Here is a 24,191-nt window from a genome sequence, read left to right as displayed (position 1 = left end):
AATAGAGTCAGACGATCATACACAATAGTGGTGACACTTTCGTTCTATCAAATAGCAAAACATGAAGAAGCACCAGAAAGGTAGGAGAGGTGGATGGACTGCCATACACAACAGGACCATCTTGCCTCTTCCCTCAAATCTTGTTGTGATCTGCTTTTTTTCAGCACTGACAGAAAATCACATCTTTCCAGGGGCTTCAAAAGGTTTGAGACTGGGGAGGAGGTTCACATACAACTTACAGCCAAAACTTCATTGGAATGGTTTAGACCACATCTTATTCATGTGTTAGTATGGCGCAGCTAAAGTCCAAACCTAAATCCGATTGAGAATTTGTGGCAAGAACCAATAATAGAAGTTTATGTATCTAGATGTGCCATGTTGACACAAACTCACAAGACACGTTGCAGTTATTATAGCAAAAGGAGGAATAACAGCATCAAACCTCAGATAAAAAAAAAAAAAAGAAAATCTATGTACATCTTTGTTTCATTTTGTTTTTACTTAATAAATATGCAGATCTTTGTGTTGGTACATCACAAAAAATCCCCCAAAAATACATTGAACTTTGTGGTTGTTTTGTGAAAAGATACAAACCAAGTTTAAAGGGTATTAATACTTTTGCAAGACACTGTATCTTGTATTTACCTCATTAAAATGTGGCCTCATAAACATTTATAAACAGCTAAAGACGGAAAAGAAAGGGTACCGCTCTCAGAGCTGATGTTTTGGATGTTTGATGATGAACTAAGCATACTGGTTGTGTCTGTGAGCAGGGGGGAAAAATGAGGCTGCTGATTTATCCCATGAATAAAGCATGACTTGAAAGTATGAACACAAGTGTGTCCTCCTGATGTGTGCCTGTGTAAACAGCCGGTAGGATCAAGAGGTTGGCTGGTTTACAGAAGGTCACCAGCAGGTGCTACATCTGCTTACATATTCCAACATTATTGACTGAAGTTTATTGGCAAATGTTCACCTGAACATGTGAACACAGATAAAAAAGATAAGGGCTTAAAACTAAATATGAGTTTGCAAACCACAGGTTTATACAAGCGAGTGTGCATGTTGTCAAATGGAAAAATTATTTCTTTTTTATTTTGCATCTCTTTGATTTTATTTTGCCTTCATGAAATGGTTTCACCAGGATTAAGAAGAACTGATTAACATGCAACAAACATCTTCCTGAGCTGTTAGCGGAAATTATTGTTCCACCAGCACAACACTTTCATCATATTAGAATGTTTCACCCAGGCTGTCGCAAAGATTTTACAGAGGTCATGCTGTGCTGTTGACAACTATCGTGTTTGCCTTGGGGTTATGACTGGAAGGGGAGAAAGGGTGAAAACAACTGAGAGAAGAAGACTTGTTTACTCTCGCAGTGTGTCATCATCTGTGAATGTGGGGTTGTGAGAAAGCCACAGAGAACCTGAGAAATGGAGAAAAAAAATGTTGATCCTCAGAATGGAAGGTCATTGCCATCATTATTTGATGCTATTTCCAATTAAATACAGGCATTGGACAATGAAACTGAAACACCTGGTTTTAGATCACAATAATTTATTATTATGGTGTAGGGCCTCCTTTTGCGGCCAATACAGCGTCAGTTCGTCTTGGGAATGACATATACAAGTCCTGCACAGTGGTCAGAGGGCTTTTAAGCCATTCTTCTTGCAGGATAGTGGCCAGGTCACTACGTGATACTGGTGGAGGAAAACGTTTCCTGACTCGCTCCTCCAAAACACCCCAAAGTGGCTCAATAATATTTAGATCTTGTGACTGTGCAGGCCATGTTCAACTTCACTTTCATGTTCATCAAACCAATCTTTCACCAGTCTTGCTGTGTGTATTGGTGCATTGTCATCCTGATACACGGCACCACCTTCAGGATACAATGTTTGAACCATTGGATGCACATGGTCCTCAAGAATCGTTCGGTAGTCCTTGGCAGTGACGCGCCCATGTAGCACAAGTATTGGGCCAAGGGAATGCCATGATATGGCAGCCCAAACCATCACTGATCCACGCCCATGCTTCACTCTGGGCATGCAACAGTCTGGGTGGTACGCTTCTTTGGGGCTTCTCCACACCGTAACTCTCCCGGATGTGGGGAAAACAGTAAAGGTGGACTCATCAGAGAACAATACATGTTTCACATTGTCCACAGCCCAAGATTTGCGCTCCTTGCACCATTGAAACCGACGTTTGGCATTGGCATGAGTGACTAAAGGTTTGGCCATAGCAGCCCGGCCGTGTATATTGACCCTGTGGAGCTCCCGACGGACAGTTCTGGTGGAAACAGGAGAGTTGAGGTGCACATTTAATTCTGCCGTGATTTGGGCAGCCATGGTTTTATGTTTTTTGGATACAATCCAGGTTAGCACCCGAACATTCCTTTCAGACAGCTTCCTCTTGCGTCCACAGTTAATCCTGTTGGATGTGGTTCTTCCTTCTTGGTGGTATGCTGACATTACCCTGGATACCGTGGCTCTTGATCCATCACAAAGACTTGCTGTCTTGGTCACAGATGCGCCAGCAAGACGTGCACCAACAATTTCTCCTCTTTTGAACTCTGGTATGTCACCCATAATGTTGTGTGCATTTCAATATTTTGAGCAAAACTGTGCTCTTACCCTGCTAATTGAACCTTCACACTCTGCTCTTACTGGTGCAATGTGCAATCAATAAAGACTGGCTCCCAGGCTGGTCCTATTTAGCCATGAAACCTCCCACACTAAAATGACAGGTGTTTCAGTTTCATTGTCCTACCACTGTATATTAACAAAAAGTAGCAGCTTTTTTTTAAATCTTAATCTTATTTGTAGTCAGGAGTTTTAGCAACAACAGCAAAACCTTCCTTTCTCATTATTGTTAAGAGTTAGATGGAGTTATGTATAGTCATTTTGGGTTTAAATTTATCCAATTTTAATTTTTGCCGGATTAGGTCCTTGGTGAAGGATTTAGTTGCACTTGCAGTAAGTATGTTGTTTTGAACTGAAGAAACATAGTCACTCCACCTCAGTCATTTCTAAAATTACTGAGACAGCATAAAGGGTTGAAGTGATTTAAAAGTGTGATGTAGTTATGATGTATCTTTTGTATATCCAGCTGACTGCAAGATTTGAAGGAGAAAATATTAATCGACAGATTAAATTCTGGGAAAAAGTGGAAGGAGTAAAATAATTTTTTTTTACAATCTCAGCAACAGTTTGGCCAAAAAGCGGATCGCAGCTTGGTCCACATAACTGCACTGAAGTTAGCATCCGATGTTTTTAGTTAACACTAAAATGCTTAAAGGGTCAAAGATGGACTGAATGACGGTAAACTGCTTAGATTAGTTAAAACACGATTTATTGTTTGTAAAACTAGATTTACAAACAATTTTTAAAAATTGCACCGTAAAAGCTTTTTTGGCATTTAAAACTTATGAAGCAATACTGGTTAAACTGGGACCAAAATATTTGTCACTGCTTACAAATTCTTGAAAATGCAGTTTGTGATTTAGGACCTCATTGATTGTGGGTTAAATGCCCCAAAAATACTGAAATTGTTTAGTTTTGATAAACGATAAACTGTGTTTAATTTGTTACTTGTGATTTAATTATTAAGCTATTGCCTTTTAAAGAGCAAAATCTGTTTATATTTTAATTTCCAATGATGTATTTATTTTGTTTCTTAGTTTCATATTTGTAAGTGATGGTCTAACCTTAATTTAACTGCATAACACAACTGAAGCATAAAATATTTAGAGAGGAAAAGCTTAAGTTGTTTAAATTAATATACTCCTGGACTCATTAAATAATTTTAATTCCTATGCTCAAATATGTGTTTATTAAAATTTTTGCTGTCAAAGTTACTCAGTTCAACCTGTTTGTAAAACATTTTAATTTATAGTTAAATCTAAAGATTGTGTACATCACAGAGGGTCATTCTGTTATATAGAAATGTATGGATTTGGTTTTACTCCTACTTTCGCTTACAGCAAATGTTTAACCATGTTTAACTGATCGATACATGTTCTTACACTTATTGCATTTAACTTATTGCAACTATAAGTTATCATGATTTTTACTGATTTTTCAAGTTATTTCGTTTTCAAGATGGTGCTGCGGATGGCCGCCTCGGTCCTATGCTTGGTCATACTTTGTATTTGTTTTGCATTTTCACTCTACATTGCTGCAATACTTCAGTCGCTTTCACCAGACAGTATCAGGCAGTGCTCTCTGGGCTGTTTTTTCTCTGGTTTGATGATGGTGGACCTCCTCCGGAGAACTGCCCCCATACTGCCTCCCCTCAACATCCTTAACAACACTGTCGAATGTGGATCATTTCTGGTTCCTAGGAACCACCCTTCCTTTGGACTTAAGCTGGTTCACACACACACACACACACACACACACACACACACACACACACACTTATTGTTCAGAAGAAGACTGTACTTCCTGTAGTAACTGCAGAATACCCTGCTCTCTAATATATATCTATATATATCTATATACATTTATTTTCATGACTATGAATATTGTAGCTTCACACTGAATGCATCAAAACTATGAATTAACACATGTTGAATTATATACTGAACAAAAAAGTGTTAAACAACTGAAAATATGTCTTATATTCTAGGTTCTTCAAAGTAGCCACCTTTTGCTTTGATTACTGCTCCGCACACTCTTGGCATTCTGTTGATGAGCTTCAAGAGGTAGTCATCTGAAATGGTGTATGTATATATATATATATATATATATATATATATATATATATATATATATATATATATATATATATATATATGTATATATATATATATAGATATCTATATATATATCTATATATATATATATAGATATATATATATATATATTTATATATATATTACACCATAGATTTGTTCATCATGGGTTATATACTGTAGATTGCTTCAATACCATTATATGTATATGTATATATATATATGTTATATTTAATATAAAATTACAACATATAATTAAATATATTGCCATATATTTTAGCAAACTAATATACTGAGTCAGGAGTGGAAGATGGCCAATGAACCAGAAGAGCTAATCAAAAGAAATGAGGAGCAGCTGAGGCAGATTAAAGGCAGAGCAGCTGAAGGAGGGAAACTAATTAATCAGACTGGAGCTGAACAGAAACACAAGAAACCCAGTGACGTGTCAAACAGAAGCCTAACAGGAACATAATAAACGGCAAATAAATGGTCATAATACACACATCAAAGAAAATTCAAAACACACACACTTTAAGGGTAAGTGTATGCCATTACACTCAAAGGTTTCTCACATATGAGCCACCTACCATCATAGGTCCCACTCTCCAAGAGGAGTCCACTTTCCTCCAGGATCCTGAAGTCCCCAACGCTGATGAAGTTGTAATCCACGCCAGGCACCTCCCCCTCTCGAGGAAGCCGTGTGGTGCCTGGAAAATAATTAAGATAAGAGACATCGATAAACATACAGTTTCTGACATGTTTTCATATAGGAATCAAAAGTGATGACAAGTTAAAATATGATTATGCAAACAATGCTGCCATTAGATTCAGACAATAGCAGTCAGTCGAAATCCAAACGTCCAAAAATCCCAGCAAACATTCAGTCTTCTAAAACATCCTTGCAGTGTGTCTCTGTAGAAATAAGATGTGTGTGCAAATCTTATCTCTACACTTGGCATGTAAATACAAGAGGGTGTGTCACATTTTGTTTTGCAAATTGTTGGTGCTCCAAGAAAAGTTATAAATCTGTTTAAACTTGCATTCCAATTTTCCAGCAGGTGGACTGTGTTTCATTTTAAACATACATCTTTGGAGACAGATGGTATATTGTAAAAGATGGACCGCTGATAAAAGCTTGTAGAGCACCAACCGATCTGGTTAATTTCATCTCCAATGAGTGACTGCAGCTTTTACAAATTACTATTGGGACTCGCTTGATGTATGTGGCAACGGCTAAACTTAGAAAACAACAGTGTCAATTATAGATGTGAATTATGATGGAATTAATGAGTTATGTAACCTCCTGGTGTGAATTAGGTTCACTCACTACCACAAATAGCAACCTGAATGCAAATGACAAGAGAGCATTCATGTGAGCAGCTTTTGCTCCTGTGGTGAAGCCACAGCCTACATGAGTGCTGATGGGGGAGATGTTTTCTACAAGGATGATCATCCAAATGGTAGCAGGATTTTTTTTTTTTTTTGCATGGGAAGCTGAACAGAGCAGACCGAGATAAATCATTTCTGTCTGCACTGTTTCAAACCCTTCCTCTGTTTTTCAATTTTCTTCACTCCATTTGGCTTGAATAATTTTATTGAATAATTATATATAATTCCATTATATATCATATCACCTCCTTTGGAGGGGATTTCTCTTGATGTCACTAAATTCAACATTGCCTTTGCTGTGTTTATTTTTGCTGAAATAAATCCAGCAGATCATATTTTGCAGAATGGAGTAAATACGTGTGATTGATAGACTGTCATAATGCTGTTTACACTACGTTTCTTTTTTTTTCATTTTAACAGAGGTAAAAAATGCTTCCTTTGACTGTTGACTAGGATAGGCATCACTGCAAACAAGTGATTCTCAATAATTGGGGCAAATATTTTAGTATTTCCTTGTGTAGTCATTCATTTGGAACTCAATAAAAAGTATGGTAAAAGCTTCGAAAAAACATCAATTTCTCTTTAACGTATGAACAAATTCAGCCTTTTCTTCCTGCTGTGATTAAGCCGCCTTTCACACCACAATATGACAAAGCAACATCATAATCAGCGTGGATGGTCTTGGAAAGGTCTTTTCGTGTGCACCAGTGCACTCCCACTTCTGCATGACAGAGTGTGCGACATCCCTGACAGAACTGGGTATGGTGAGATCAGTTCGGTTCATTATCGTGATGGGACCACACCAGGGTTTTGAGGGCAGAGGGGTGGAGCCTAGTAGCAGTAGTGGTAGCTCATCCATTATTTGTGACCCAAGTTATCTGCCATGGTTGGGTCAACTGACAATCTGAAGCAGGACTGAGCAAACACGTATCCTGCCCACACTGGGCTGGCAGCACAATTATTTAATGCAATGCTCTTGGTTGCCCACCTGTTATGCACACTGCATTCCGCCATTTTCTAAATGCAATCAGATGGATCTCACCAAGAGGCTTAACAGTCTGCATGTCAATAAATACAGTGCCAAGATGAAGGTTCAGGCAAAACGCTGTGCTCCTTGTGGAAATGTAGGCCGCTGTGCAAATTCAAAATTTATTTCTCAAACTATCAAAACAAACATTGGCACAATATTTAGTAGTGACCAGAGAGGACAAGGAACATGATGAAGAGCCTAAGAACAAGTGACTAAAAGAGTTCATAATGACTACTGTAATTACAGTATTTCTGAGGAAAAAACATTTCCCACCTTTAGGACCTTGGTGTGATCAGCTCACAATGATCAGGGAAAAACAAAGTTTGGAGTTTTTACATAAATTCCTTCTAACTCCACCATGCCATGTTAAAATTGTTGAACAAGATGTCCGGGACAGTGGTGAGCAGGCCTCTCCAGAGAAAATGGCATCAGCATCACACTCTCTTTCTGCGATAGAGCAAGAGGGTACATACAGATTGGCCTGTTTAAAGAGTTTTCATGTTTGTTGAAGTCCAGTGAAGGTTGAATGATCATGGTGATCTTAGAGACCACGAGGTAATCTTGATCCGGTGTAAATGGTCCCTTTGTGGAATTTTAAAAGCACATCCTTTCAGAGATTCAGTGGCACAAAGGTTAACAAAACTGTAACTGTAAACATGCACCTTTTGAAAACTGAGGCCAGATTCAGACTATTTCCCCAAATTATACAGATTGCCATCCAGGCAAATCTTTCAAATAAATCAAAGTAATAGCTCATCGTTTTGTTCACCGATCAAAACATGTGCTGCTGTCTAGACAAGGTGACAATGTTAGACAATATGACGCAAATATTCTGATGAAATTAGTAATTCTATGACTGATCTATACAACCTAAAACGTGAGAGGAAATCCAAGCCCAAGAGTTTCTGTGGCGGAATGGGAGGATGATGTTCACACAATAGGAAATTATGAATTTCAGATTTAAAAGAATGCTACCTGGACTAAATATTCCTCCACAAATAAATTTTTATTAGATGTCAACAAGTAGCAGTGACAATCCACTGCAGTATTACGTTATCCTCATACAATAAAGAAACGTGGATTGGTTTGATAACACTGTTGAAATAATGAAATAATCTTAAATGACATCCAAGCCTTAAACAACTATTTTGAGATCTTGTTGAAACAGGCAGCAGGAACTCTAAAGTAGATTTTTTCAAAAAGTGTAGAGTCTGTGCCAATTAGCAGTGAAAAGACTTCTGGGGGCTCAATGGCCTATTAACTAACTTTATGTTGCTCCTTCCTTTTATTTTTTTCCCTCTTACATTTTCTCCCTAATTGGACTGTGACAGCTCCGCTATTCAGGTAGAGAACAGTATAAAAAAACACATGCACACATCAACACAAAAGCATACAAAAATCACTAACACTCCCCTTGAAAGGCTATGGTAGTAAAAGCAGGTAATATTACATTGTGTGAAAGAATGCAAGCCACTGCAGACTCTCATTAACAACTTGTTTTCCTATTGACATTGGCAAACGTACCTCAAAATGTCCCTTGTAGGCCAATTACTTGCCAACCAGTTGTGTATCTGTCAGAAATCTACCTAAGAAATCACCCTGCATGTCAAACTGATATTTACTCTAAGCTTCCCATTGTGGAGTTGTTGCCGAGGGCAAAATGAAAGCGCCACACTTAGAAACCGCCTATTAAACATGTTGTCATACATTTATTTGAGTACAATTCACATTTATAAAAAAATAAATAAATACAGACTGTTCTTTTAAGTCACAAAGGACTCTGTTTATGTGTTAAATTTAGCAAATACTCCAGCTTATTCCCACACAAAAGGGTACAGATGTGCAGAGGATTCATTAAAAAGGACAAATTTTTTAGTGTACACGTTGAACTCAGCAGGTAATGTTTGTGAACTGTAGCAGCTGAAGTGAGTGCAGTTCCTCCTGAGTTACAGAGGATCAATAACATTCATGTCTGAAGAGTATTTTTATGCATCAACCTATTTATATCTGCATAACACTGGAAACAGATGGGCAGAGCTAACACGTATCTTTAAAAAAAAAAAAACTGTTAAGCACATTAAAATGTTCCATCTTGTTTCTAATGTATACAAATTTTTACATGAAAGCAGTAGTTGGCAGCCATCCATTCGACTATGACAAAGCTTGGAAGTATTTATAGACCCAGCGTAGGACTTTTCCAGCTCATATTTCTCCTGGTTGGCAGAAAAAAACTCAGTAAAAAAGCCCATGTGAATATATGACTTAAAAATCAGAATAATCTGATACAGTAGGCAGGTTCTGTTCTGGGGACTACTCTGCAACCTCTAGAGGTGATGTTGCAAAGAAGGATTCTTCATAAAAAGAAGAACATTACAGAAAACATCCTCTTCATCGGACTATACTATTGTCATACAACAACAGAGTGTCCTCAGTCAAAGAAAGATCCGCTAATTCCGAATGCTACAGGAGAGCCGTCCTGTCCACAGCCAGACTCAGTCTTGTGGTCTTATCAATTTATTGAAAATAAGACAAAGCGGTGTACAGCAAAACTCCAGTTAGTGAGTGCTTCAATACTAAGGACGAGTGATTACTGGAATACTTCACAGGTTAGTTAATAAACAATGATTTTCAGCTGTGAGGGGAGGGAGGAAAAGGAGCTCAGGAAATCTGACTAATGTAATGGACATATGAAAACAATATAGGCGGACATCGGAGAATATCAGATTAACATTAACTAACGAGAACCACAACTACTGCCAAACTGAAAGTCTGTAAGATGATGACACTAATCCATCATTCATCACTCATGAACAATACACAAAAATGCTTGAACTCCTTTACTTGAGACATAGAATGACCCCAATCCAGGTGGAAACAATCTGCCCTTTTCTAGTTGAAAGCCATCACCTTAGACTTAGAGTATGTGGATTTCCAATTTAAAAACATACCAGTAATTTCAAAATGTTGTGAACTGAACACAAATGTCACTTTGGTCGTGAAAAGTTTCACTGCAATGTTTCATAGCTGCCTACACTGAGAGAATGTCAAAACAGGAACATCAGAGTTAGTCTGTCAGGCTAGAGGCAGGCAATAAATTTAACAACGAGAAATTGTGCACATTTTTATGATGGTACTTCAAAAATAGAGGCTCAGGGCTTTGATGCTGATAAAGTGAGGAAAAAAATTCAGATGGTCCTTTTTTGAAGCATTTTCGGAGAAAATAAAAACTGCATCGTCAAAATGTTTAACATCTTAAAGTCATTCTATAGAATAGATTACATTAGTTTTTAGCCAGAAATGCCATACAATTTGCATACCTACCATATCAAATATTTGTTTTTTATTTTAGCCTGTGATAAGCTGCAATGGTTATCAAAAATGAAGAAAGGGAAGATAAGGAAGAAGGAGGAAATCAACTCTCCATATCAAGGAGAGGGATCATAGCTTAAGGATGTATGAATGATATGTGATTTGCCCAGTATTACTGAGCAGTTGCACTGGTACAGGTTGTTAAAGTGAATGAGTTAATTTGAGGTGAAACTCTTCACACCAGTCTCTAATCACAGTGAGAAGTCAAATGATTGCATGTAACCTTGTGTTATTTCTGCTTCTAAATAATCTCTTTTTGCCCTCTTCTGGTCAGAATATTTGAGTTTGTTCTCAAATGATTCCATATGAGTATAACAGATCTAAGAATTTGCCACACATGGACAGTGTCAGACTCGTGCATTCTGTCTTACTTCTCTTTTATTACTGACTCATTAAATGCATAATGTCGTTTCTTTCTATATGGTGTTGTTCTGTGTTTCATACCTGATGTAAAAGCCAGAATTATAAAAATAATGGCTTCAAACTACCTTGGTTCAGAAGAACTGACCCTGTGGTGTTGGTAAAACACAAGCACAGACAACATAGATATGTTGCAGTGATATGATAGGCAAAAGTGTGTAAAGTGGACCACTGGCAAAGCCACACACACCAAGCCTGCTAATCCTCTTGCTGTCTGCATGATTGTCACAAACATTTGGGGTTAATTCTATCTTCAGGCCAGCTTGCTTATCATCAGCTTTGATTTTCAACAAACTGGGTGAATTGCTTTGGGTTGGACTTCGTAATTTCACGGCAAGAAGAAAGACAAGTATTGATTTGTCACAAGAAAATGACCACTCAAGCTATAGCAGCAGAAAGATGTGAAGTTTGGCCCTTCTCCAGCAACAGCAAAATGACTGCCAAGCACAAGAGAGATTGAGTTTTGGGAGTTGAAAAGTAGCAACCGACATCTCCATTTTTCCAAGAGTGACTTCTCTCGTGGCTATATTAGTCCACTCCACTGCCGCCAACTTCTCATGCACGAATATTTGTTACTGACCCCATTTGAATTTTTTGACAGACATGGTAGCCTTCAGACATCAATTTTCAATGAGCTGGAAAGTCTGATAGATTTGAACTAAAACCCCTCAAACCCACAAAATTGTAGACAAACATTTCCTGCCATTGGTCTGCCTCTGAACTCTTCAGCAGTGTAAACAGGAAAATGGAAAAACTGGCATGTGTTTATGTCAAAGATGTCTTGTTACCAAAACTATTGGGTTTTCCAGATTTAACCATGGCTTTCTAATGCAGTAATCTAACCAAACAGCAGCTACAAAAAGTAGTAATAAAGTACAGTTAGACGCAGTAGCACAAAATGAACAGAATATTGCTTCTTCATAGCAGACAGAATCAGGTCTGATTTAATACTGTCACTGTCACTTTAAATAGAAACTTTTGCCACTTTCTATCCACAGCTCTGAAATATTCAAGAACCAGATGCCTGCATAAGACTAATGAGAATTGAGTTTACCCTGTCTGTTCCCAAGTGTAAAATCTGGAGAATGCACAGCAACCAATTTGGTGACAAGAGCTGGTAACTGTCCAGGGAATTCACGGCATGCAAGTGTGTCTGCCTTCCACTACTGTTGATATGGCAGATATGTCCAAATACATGCCATACTCAACAAAGATGTTGTAATAATTAATCAAAAAGAGACAATGTTATCCAATATCCTTTAATGGGTTGTCCATCAAAACACTTTTGATATAAAACCCATCCATTGAGAGTAAAATTAGCTTTTTAAAATGTCCTTAACAGACTGCATGTTGAAAGATGTACCTGAGGGATTACTAAGTGGGTTTGAATGGGATGCTAAGGACTCCTGACAGTGTATGGTCAGTGTCACTTTCAGGTGCCGATAAGAATACTAAATGGTTTTACAATAATAAACTTTACTTCAAACATGCAGTAGATGACAAAAAAGACTACTTTACATATTTTGCATAAACACAGTGATATACTCAAGATTACAAGAAAGTACTCGATATGTCATGTTGAGGATCTTACACATCAGGAGATAACAAATACGAACTGTTTTTTACCAAGTTCTAAAATAAATCATTAAAACCGAACCTCAACTTCACAAGAATAAAACAATTTACCTTGGACGTTTTGACAATAACAAAGCCACCACAGAAAAACCCGAGTGTGAAAAAATAAATACTCCCTTAGATTTAGTAACTTGCCATAATAACTTGAAAGAATCATGACTTTCTCTGTCTTTCACATTGTTGTGTGATGTAGGCCCCTGCTTTACAACCTTGCTCCAGTTCATTGAGGTTTTGCAGTCTGTTTTTGTAATCAGTATCGGGTTGATGACCCAAGTTAGATCAGTTTTTAGCTGTCAAACAGTTCATGATTCCAGAATACTCCTGTCTTTAATAGGAGAAAGGTACCAAAGTCTGGTGGCTCCACAACAGACCCAAATCATCAACACGCTGTTTGGTTTACACTATGTTTGTTTTCTACAAATATGTCGTCATATATTAGGGCTTAACTTTGGCCTTATCTGTCCCAACAACAACAGGATTTATTCATCTTTAACTTGGAAATCTTTCTAAACAGGCAACACTAGCTCAGCTTTTCTCTTTAATATTTATTATGCAAACTGGGGCCTGAGAGGGAGATCTTTTCTGGTTTGCAGGTTCTCTGACCATTGCATGTCTGATGTTGGGATGAATGTCTGGGATGTCCACTCACGTGGAAGATTGGTAAATGCTTTCCACTTCTAAATAGTTGTTTGGAAATGCCAGAACAAAATTGGCTCAAATCAAGCACTGTCCACAGGGTATGGCATGGCATTGCAAAATAGAGTGATAGCCTTTCTTACTCAATATTCCCTTTATCCTGAACAAATCTCCCACCAGCACCAAAGCATCCCAAGACCATCACGTTTCCTCCACCAAGCCTGACAGATAGAGTGAAGCACTCCACCAGCAGCTTCTCATTTTTTCTGTCTCTCAAATTTTCTTCTTTGTGATCCAAACACCTCAAACTTAGATTCATCTGTCCATAACACCCTTTTCCATTATTATTCTGTCCAGTGTTTGTGTTTTTTTGCCCATTTTGACATTTTCCTTTTGTTGGTTAGTCTCAGATATGGACTTTTCTTTTCTACTCTACCAAGTATGCCAGTATCCTGAAATCGTCTCTCCACTGTTTACGTTGAGTCTGGTGTTGTTCAGGTACTATTTAATGACGCTGCCAATTGAGAACCTGTGAGGCATCTGTTTCTTAAACTAGAGACTCTGATGTGCTTAACCTCGTGCTTAGTTGTGCACTGGGGCCTCCACTTCTCCTCCTATTCTGATTAGAGCCAGTTTGCGCAACTTTGAAGTGAGTAGTACACACCGTTGTATGAGATCTTCAGTTTCTTGGCAATTTCTCCCCAGGAATAGTCATCATTCTTCAGAACAAGAATAGACTTGTACTTTTTATTTTAAAAAAGGACATTTCTTGGTGACACCAAACTTTTCAGCAGTAGTGTAAGTGTTTCAGAGCAGCAAACTGCGTAAAAAGTGCTTTTAGAAGTGATAAAGTCTGCTGATGATTAGTCAATCAAGTTAATTTGATCAGAAGCACCAGGTGGAGACTTCCCTTCTGATGGCAACTGCAAGGGTTAACCTTTCACTCCAAATGTTACCATTTCTGCTTTGCTTTTGTTTGTTTATAAAATTTTAGAAGTAGATAAAGAGCAGATATTGCCATTATTGTATTACTAAGAAATGAGGGTATTCTTTCTTTTACTATGACAATGTATACAATTGTATAGTTTGCTCATGTAATTGTAAATAGGATGACACCTCAGTTGTGGAGGAGGTGATGTTTCTGATATTGCAAAATGATGACTAGGAAGATGGAATACACTATACACTGCAACATTTAAATGTGTTTACATTCTTGTTAATGTGATCATTGTTTCTTTCAGAAGTTACTAGTGCTTGACCTGAAAAAACATACATTTGTATTCCTGTGTGTTCAATTCATAAAGCACACAAAATAGCTGAAATCATATATGAGGTGGTAGGAGAATTAACAGAAAGAGAGAGAGCAAAAGTGAAAAAGAGAAGCTGAGGATGGGAGACTGAAAGCGAGGAGCAGAATGATGGAGGTGCCGTCACTGTGCGAGTCCTCGTCTCTTGCTCATTAAGACAGTAATTCAAGCAGGGAATTAGAGAGCCAGACTCATGCAGCTAGCCCACTGATGGCTACTGATGAATAGTGGTTAGAGGCTACAAGAGAAATGCACAGCTATATTAAAAGTAGAAGATGTCAGCAACAGAAGGCAGTATGTGCAGGTGTGTTTAAACCAAAGAGGAGGAGAAAATGACAGGCAGCAGCAGTGGCAGAAAAATAACTGTAATCTTGTTGTTTCCAACCACTGTAACTGACCCAAAAATACTCCCTTTGCACCTGAGCTTTACGAGGAAAAATCCAATAACTATTCAGTTTAAAGCCAACAGCCCAGGAAACAACACGACTCAGAACACAGCTCAAAGGTACATAAAAGCATAGGAGACAAACAGGGATGTGACAGAAAGGTAAGGAGAGGAAGCGAGGAAAAGGACATAAGCAGTGCTTGCAAGAAAAATACTCTATGTAAAAATAAAAACAGATGACAATAAATATGAATGAAAAGCATGCAGCTTACTTTGTTAAAAAAATCTCACACTTGTTCATGCATGTTGTGAACAGACAAACTTCAAGTCTGGAAGGAGCAAGAGTGACAGTGACTGTACTATGTAGAAAAGTTGGTCCTCCTTCTCTAAAACTTTGCATGCAATAATTGCCTTGTGTAATCAAATATGTAATCACCTCAGTGTACTCAAACTGTCCATTCAGTTATCATTTTAGAAACAGAAAGTAGATTCTTCTCTGTCTTTACTTCATTCATTCATCTTCTATACCGCTTATTGAGCTGGTGCCTATCTCCAGCAGTCTACGGGCGAGAAGCAGCGTACTTAATGGACAGGTCGCCAGTCCATCGCAGGGCAACATAGAGAAGAGACATACAGGACAAACAACCATGCACACACCCATTCACACCTAAGGCCAATTTAGAGAGACCAATTAACCTAAAAATTAAAGTTAAAGACCACAGAAAAATATTGTTTATTTAAATCCCTATCAAAAATAATATTTTAAATATGGAGTACATGCAGCACATCCAATATCCTTCATTGTTGCAGCCAATAGAACCCTTAATCTGGATATTAATTTTGCACCGACTACGCCAAAACAAATTCCTTGTATGTCCAAAAACGTACTTGGCAATAAAGCTTTTCTGATTCTGATTCTGATTCTGCACCTTTGCTGAAACCAAGTCTTTTATGTTGGTAATTTCCATGATGTTCATTTATAAGATTGGAACTCTAAAGCTTAGAAACACAATTTGATCATTTCTTCTGATGAAAAAATAGCTATGTTCATCCACTTGTGGTGTTTCATCAATGAAACTTTATATTTTCTGTGAAAAATGGAATTGTACACATTTTTACACTCTCCAGTTTGCCATCGTGCAGTATTTCCACTTATTGCAATGATGAAAGCAAACGTTTCATTTCGAATATATTATATAATATAATATTGGAACCCCATGGTTGTTTTTGCAACACCTATAGAAAATGGAAACTACAAAACACATTTTCATTCAGCATAAATCACTACCAGCAAAACAGCGGCTATTCATTGCAACAGTTCTGTCGGTTCTGAATTTCAAACTTATTTAGCCCCCTCATCATTGATTTCACAATAGAAAAATGTTTGGTGACAACCTCACAGACTATAGAGTCAGCTCGGGAAATCACAGCCAAGGAGGTAAAAAAAAAACAGTGTTATTTATGGACAGAATATGACTTTGATCACTGTAATGATACCGTACGGAAGTAAATAACTTACATGGGGTTTCAAGTGATGTCCTTGGCTGGGTTGCTATAGTGACGCTTAAGTGTGGGCTTTTTAGTGTGCTTGATAAGAGGCTGTGGATAACAATGCAGTGTGTCTTAGTGATTTGTGTGTGTGTGGACCTATTTAATGGAAAGTGAACGTGTTAATGCATATTCTTGTGTGATGGATTTCCAGAACATCTTAAATATTCTCATTACATGCTTTACATAGATGTGATACGAGTGGGTTGGGATGCACATTCCTGGTCGGTAGCTGGGTTTTAAGAGCATTAAATAGGAGCTTGTTCAGAGTACTTACAAGGTATGGTGCGTAGATAGAGGTTGTCTCGTATGATTTGCTGGAGTTTGTGGTCCAGCAAGCCCTTCTGAAACTGCAGACTGAGGTAGTGGCGCAGGTCTGTATTTAACACTTTGCCTGCAACAACAGAGAAGAGAGCAGGAAATATCAGCAAAACATGACAGCACAACTCCTGAGAAATGTAGTTTATCTATATGGTAAAACAAAGTAAACATCTCTGTTTTATATAAAAACATACAAGAATGTGTCAAAATTCCAGCAATCTATTGTGAGAAGCTTGTTGATAGATACCGGAAATGTTTTATTCAAGTCATATTCCTCAAAAGGCAATTTCACAAAATGATAGGGAAATCCTTGTAGCTTCCTAATTTCAACAATAAATCTCTAAAAACTCCCACTGTCTCCAATTATTCTGTTATTTAGCAAATATAAATATTTTTGTAATCCTAAAAACCTAAAGCAGGAAAGGTTTTCAGGTAAGAGAAAAACAGAAGGGGTTATTTGAATTTTTTACTGTGAATGTAAACATCTGGTTTCAGTTATGGAACATAATTTTGTAAAGACATTTATTGTTTAATATAAGGTGAGTTTCAGCATATACAACAATGATTTAAAAAATCAGAAGATAAAACAAGTACATCCTCCAGTTAGCACTGAACACATTTAGAAACCCCAGCATTCCAGTCCTTAGCATTCTACTTTGAGATTTTGCTTATTTTTTACACATGTATGGTTATTAACAGGTTGCTACTGGATCAAATAATGTCTAAATGATTAAACAATCCCAGAGATAATTTGAATAAACTTCAAACGCACAGTGGAGGAAGTAAAAATAGGTGGCTATTTTAGGTTCCTGAATGAATCCATTTTCCTTCTGTCCTGACCAGCTTTCCTCTCCAGGCTGGTTTAAAGCCTTTCTGGTTCACCTTTAGATTGCAGTCTGGTCACAGGGGGAAACTGTAGTAGAAGGAAGGTCAAAGGTAAGATTGATGTTTTAAAGTTTTCTCTCCTTCATATGATGCTCTTTAATCATTAAGAATGAAATGGGATTCAAATCTGAGGGGTTGTAGTGTGTTTTTTAACCCAGAGTATATAAAAAATGCTGCCCGACTAAGTGCTAAGTGCTCCGAAAATGCATTGAAGATTGTTTTGCTCTCTGACTGCTTGCACTCAGGGAAAACATTGTCTGAGCTGACTTTACTTTGTCTCTGCTTTCTTTCGTGTGAGCAAATCTAAAATCCAAACTGCTAAATAAATGTTGATGGATGCTGAGTTCACACTCAACTCTCCTTTTTTACATCCTCACACAAGCCTGAAAAACAACTTTCATAAAACATGTGCAATGCCAAAACCTCAAAAGTGATGGACCACAGATTGATGCAAAAAAGAAAAAGAAATCTGAAAAGGATTTGCATCTGCTTTTAACTCCCAGAAGTCTTAAAAACAAAGGAAGTTCATGCAAAGTTTGACGCAAAGGGAGATTCTCAGAGCTGTCAAGCACAAGTGGAAAAAAACCATTCATCTATCGAAGAACACGATGAGGAGTTCAGAAAACAAAAAGTCGTTGTCTGCGTGCAATCAGCTTCCTCATCTCTTAACTGAAAGGAAGAGGAAGCTTTGAAAAAGATTGACAACGGCCAAATATTATTTTTCATCGTTTCTCTTCTTCATTTCTGTTTCATCTTCTTTGCACTGAGAACAAACTCTGCCAACTAAAACTCTGTTTCTGTACATTTCTCCTCTTCTGAAAGAGGAAAAACATTCTCGATTAACTGATCAAAGGAGATTGATTAAAAAAAATAGGTAAAGTAACATTTTCTTAAACTTTCTCAGTTGTTAAGGTTTTTCCCCTTTTTCACTCATTACAGAAACATGTTTCATTAAGTTATCCTAGAATTTTATGTTCAAAACATAAGTCCTCACTTAAGTTTTATTGACAATTTAAAGGTATCTTCTGTTCAGAGGTCTCACTGCCCTCCTATACCGTTTTAGATCAGTAAAACTGATGAGTCTAGATTTTCAAAATAAGGGCTGCATGTCATTTTTTCTCTAAAGAGAACTGCATTACCTGAATTATAGGGAAAAACAAAAAGTCATTCAGGAAACTTCCTCTTAAACTTTCTCTGTTTCAGTTTAGACTGGATGTAAGATCATAACGAAAACAGGCTTGTTAACAAACTACATGTGGCCAAAATGCTGCCTGGAGTTCAGCATGGTTCAAATGCCATTTGAAATTAATATACACAAGTACATTATTTTTAATCCATCTACCAAAATTATTAATGTAGAAACCAACAATAAAAGACATAGTTGAAATGGATGATTATTGTATTTTGTTAAAGAAATAACAGGCTTTTATATTAAAATACATTTTTGTTGTTCACCTCCCTATCAGGGTTCAGTACCTCACCAATAATGTGTGGTAAGTCAAGGCATTGCTTTGGTGCCCTTTATTTTTGACTACTTTGAAGCATAGTTGAGTGCAGAAAAATATATTTCTGGGACACATTGATGTCACTAGCCCCTATACTATTTATGATCTATCTATGGCCATCGTTTTATTTTTCACAAATTAAAACATATCATGACAAAGAAATCTATCTTATCTTGGTATTAAATTAGGAGGTCTGCCAATGCATCATTATTAATGGGAAGCATCCCTCTTTCGACAACATAAAGAGGAAAAGTGCGATAACTACCAGCATCGCTGCAATAATTACCCATTATTTATTTTAAAAGAAACGTTTGTTCAATAAAGCTGTGAATTGTTGAAACATTGTTTATAGTGAGTCAAGTAATTGTTGTTTTTTTTTCCTTGTTCTGCCTTGACTTGCAGATATGTAAATACTTCAGCATGTGATTGAAAGAAAGTACACTACTTACCTGAAATAAGTTTTAGGCGTATGCTAAAATAAGGGTTACAAAGCAACACCTGTGATGCTTTTGATGATAGATCTTTGGGAGTATATGGTTGAATCTCTCTGTTAGGTCACTGAGTTTCCTTTTAAGTCTTGTTCCTGTGTTTGCATTAGTATGTATTCCTCCTTTAGTAAAAAGACCTATTATGTAGCTATTTTCTTTGACTTCTTTGACAGCTAGAGCTAGGTCAGGAATCACTGATAAAATAGGATTGTGAAGCCTTTTCAAGCCATTTTCTAATATTAATGTTTAAAGTCTGTCTGACTTGACTTTTTTATCAGTTTTTCAGAATTTTAATTTCTTTGTGTGCAGAATGAATCTTAGGGTTAGAGGGCTGTAGAAATCCCCTCTGATCATGAAACAACGGTTTCAGATTTCTGTATACGTCAAAATTCTGCCCACCAGTCCATAATGCCACAAGATCTGTTGTGCAGCATATTTTACTGCAGGACAAAGAAGTATGCATAGTCTAGCACATGGGAATTAAAAAATGTATGCATGCAAAGTGACATAAACAGCACTGCTCTGACCCGTTCATTGCAGTGCAGCACAGCACAGTGGTGGTTCCTTGGTCCTATCAGAGACTGTTAGTGAGACTGTCACGTCAGAGAGGTTTATCATTTTTCCTATTCACAGATAACACTGATGCTGAAACTGGACTCATTTTTCTCTGAGAGTGCCAATTTTTAAACCTCACAGCCAGCCTAGAAGATGACAATACTAAACCGTAACTATTGTGAAATTTAGCAACACAAACTAATGAGGGAGGTAATTTTGGTTTATTTTCATGATTGTCTGTCTGTTCTATCATGTGCATAAAATAGTTCTTAAAATAGCAAATAATAAATTAATTTATGGCGTACTCCTCTTGGTAAAGCCTCCCTATCTTGCTACCTTGACATTTTTCCAGAGAGTAATGACAGGGAATGTGTCAGAAAGGAACAAGGTCACCCACGGGAATCCCTTAGCAACATGTTGCCATTTCACTGAGCATCAGCAGCATTCTTTTTCCCCAGAACTGGAAACTCAGAGATATTAGCTGCACCCGCTCTGCAACGATGGAGGCTGTGCCTGGCACCCCCTTGTGAAGCGACAGACTGTTAACATGGTCACTTAGACCAACACCTCACTCTGGAGCTACAAAATTAGACTAACACTCGAAGCTGTGGATTTAATTCTTTCTCACATTCATATATCATTGATCTATTTTGAGACATTTCAGGGAAAAGCAGTCAGCACATGACAAAAAAGAATCATTATGTAACACAGACAAAACTTTAGGTAAGCTATAAACTGCACTGCTGAGATGCTACTTTGAATAAAAACAGAGGGAAGTCTTTTAAATAAGAGATGCAGATTTTAGCCAAACTTTATCCACTCCACTGTTTATATAATTACTGATTTAATTTGCACTTTTCCTAAAATGCAATAAAAATAGGTTGACATATGAAAATGTTGTTACTGCATTGTTGCATTATTTATGCTGAAGGCTGAAGGCTAGTTATTTAGTTGTTATATCATTTTAAGTTTAGTTATTTTATAAGTGCAAGATTGCAGGCTGGATGGTGGCATGGATGTTTCTTTTAAAAATATCAAGCGGAACATTATAGCATTAGCCGTATTGCTCTACTTGTGAAAGTAAATCTGTTGGGTTTCTTCTTAGCACTCAGACAACAACTCTGTGCTACTCTGCCGGACAGTACACGGTAAAACAAAAAGAATGACAACTGGTGATGTACACCCTCTGGTTTTAAAGGGGCCATATGCCAGACTGGTTGTTGGACTATGTAACCATGATTTTTCTCAATTTCCATGCTGAACAGATTCACTTGTCTCCATGAAAATTTGGCATGGAAGTGAATAAGAACTGATGCCAAAATCTCAGTAAATGTTTTTGTGTGCGTGACTATGCATAGCAAGTCCTTCCTTCCTCTTTGCACTGCTTTCTCTAAACAGTGAAAATGGAGCAAGCCTTGTGTCAATTTTGACATTTCATCAAGAGACATTCTCCCTTAGGCAGGTGGACATCCACCAGGAGGTCATTATCTCTGTTGTCTGACACTCAATTAACAGTCCTCTGAATAGGGAATCTGTCTGGTCTGGATATGTTCCCTGATACTTTTCTCAGTGCACTGGGTTGCATCATAGTGAGACTAAAGGGAGGAATTCTACTCATTGTGTGAAATACATCTGATGTCACAGATTACAGATGCATACTGGATAGGTTTACGCAAGACTCATGTCTAGTTTCCTAAAATGAAATTACTATTTTCCGTTCTCTTTCTTATAAATACACAATGGACTTTATTGCAGTTGCTGTAATTTAACAGACAGTATGTTTCACTGTGTTGTTGGGACCCACAGTCATGGAAACAACATGAAAGATGCAGTACAAACTTTTCTGGACCTTTCAAAATAAACTCCATTTAACCTACTTCCGGCACAGCCAAGAAAGAAGGGCAACAGTGGACTTCCCATGACGTCACTGCCCGTATAAAACCCCCACCTTTCCAATGGTCCGATCTCTTCCACAGCGGTGATCATCAGGACAGGGGAAGTACAGCGCGCTAATGTCTCTTTGCTGGCAAACAGACATAAACTCTTCAGAAAGGGTGTCATACGATCATCGATCATATGCACTGAGTTAAGTACAACTGAATCACTGTTTGTGTACCCGGTATTCATTCATAAAAAGGGGAAATGAAGGTATAAGCGTTGCTTTACTTTCTCTCTGAGGCCTGCAGAAGCAAACTGTGTTCCAGAGAAGTCCCCAGTAGAGACGCTGTCTCTACGAAGCCGAGTGGAGCGGTTTTTCCCGGTCTGAAAGGACGACAACAGGAGCCGCATCACCGTGGTAACGTGCAGTGTGGTCAGTGGACAGAACCGGCGGCCCAGCCCCTGCTCCAGAGGTTAGCTGGAAGCTAACCCTTTGTTCACAGAGCTTTCTTCAAACTTCGTCGTCGCCCGGACAACTCCTCAGCATGGTTCATACGAGGTTAGGGTTTGGGCAGAGTAATAGAGAAAGATTTATGATCTGAACGTTTTTCATTTTATGAAGTTTGGTTTTGTTTGTGTTGAACTCAGCTATCTTAGTGCTAGCAGGCTATCTGCAGCACACGTGCTCCGTTTTGTGTTCTGTGTTTGTGTGTTTTTAAAGTTAAGATAACCTTTACTTGAAGGGTGATTTTAAACACAGAAGATTGATCATAATCCGCCCTCCGCGCTGATGCATTTTAACCCTTTTATTGATGGTATTTTTAAAGGTGTGTGTTTGATTCTGATGCTAAGCTATCAGCTTCTTTTGTTAGCTTTAACAGCTAACAGGTAAGGACACGTGCTTGCTGCCAAATAATATTTACCCAGAAAGGTTGTTAGTTTTTCAATCCAGTAAATAATATTTCCCTAACATTATTTTACTAAATTTGATAACTAAGTAACCACCATTATGCCCCATTTCTCCAGAAAGATTTGGTTCTTTTCCAAAATACCTCACTAAATATTTTGCTATTTCCTCAATAATATTTCTTGAAATTTTATTTCATTAAATAAAGGCAGCTAATGAGACACCGTTGAGAATTGGTCATCCAGAAGGTTGGTTTTATTCAGCAGATCATTCTTTAAAACATTATTTTATTAAAATAATATTTCATCTGATCTTGAATTGTGAATGGTTGTCTAAACTTTGCTGATTATTGCCTAAGTTAGTTCCAAGACTAACTTAACTTCACTTCCAGGTTCTTCAAGATAATCCTTGGTTCTCAAACATAAACATTGCATGGTTATATTGCATCACTCTTTTTGGTCATGATTTTCAATCATCTTTAATCAACTTGTATATATTGAACATAGCCCATTAGTCTTGCTTATTCTTTCATTCTGCTTGGTAGTTTAGTTGGATTGTTTTAGCATAGTAAAGAGTTCGTTGATTGAAATATGTTTGACTTTGAGTTGACTTATTTTTGATAATAAATTCTTGTATTTTAAGAAATCCATGAGTTTTGCTGTTCAATAATGTCAGAGCTCGTCTCACACCTTTCTATTTTGTCCTAATACCATCGCCTTACTGGGCTGGTATTCACAGGACAACCCTTAACAGACCGAAATATTATTTAATAAAATATTAAAATATTAATATTAAATAATATTCTCAGATTCATAATCACAACAGTGTCATGAATGGGTCATTTGGTTGAGTGGAAGAACAGATTGTCACGCAAAAAGAAAAAATATTTTGTCTAAAATATTTTGCAATTTGATAAGACACACACAGAGTAGTGCACTTTATTAAAGGAATGTCACAAAAACCCAAGCTGAAATTACTTCCGTTTTCAAAGGTATTAAAACTGTAAGGCTGATCTGTGGGAAATGTATTGAAAATGCACAATATTATAGCCACATCCTTTAATTTTAATTAAATGCTTCTGCAATAAAGGACGAGCCAAACCGTCACTGGCAACGTCAGTATGAGATATGAACACTGTCATCGGTGGACAGCAGTTCCAAACACCCGGTATCAAGAATGATTTATTTTCACCTGAATATGT

At 37.4% G+C, this 24,191-nt stretch overlaps 1 protein-coding gene across 5 annotated transcripts in view; it reads right to left on the bottom strand.

The window, feature by feature from the left end:
• The window catches only part of LOC124856974 (membrane-associated guanylate kinase, WW and PDZ domain-containing protein 3-like), a 185,098-nt gene that overhangs the window by 60,473 nt on the left and 100,434 nt on the right, over positions 1–24,191 (bottom strand). For all 5 annotated transcript variants that reach the window (XM_047347982.1, XM_047347983.1, XM_047347984.1 and 2 more), the window contains exons 2-3: positions 16,729–16,845; positions 5,320–5,439 (exon numbers count right to left, since the gene is read on the bottom strand). In XM_047347982.1, coding sequence (XP_047203938.1) covers positions 5,320–5,439; positions 16,729–16,845 — 237 coding nt within the window. The remainder of the gene's footprint in view (positions 1–5,319; positions 5,440–16,728; positions 16,846–24,191) is intronic.

Source organism: Girardinichthys multiradiatus, chromosome 20, assembly GCF_021462225.1.
Source record: "Girardinichthys multiradiatus isolate DD_20200921_A chromosome 20, DD_fGirMul_XY1, whole genome shotgun sequence".
NCBI classification, from domain to species: Eukaryota; Metazoa; Chordata; class Actinopteri; order Cyprinodontiformes; family Goodeidae; genus Girardinichthys; species Girardinichthys multiradiatus.
The sequence above is the reverse complement of the archived record's forward strand: the minus strand, read 5'-3'. Positions and strand labels throughout refer to the sequence as shown.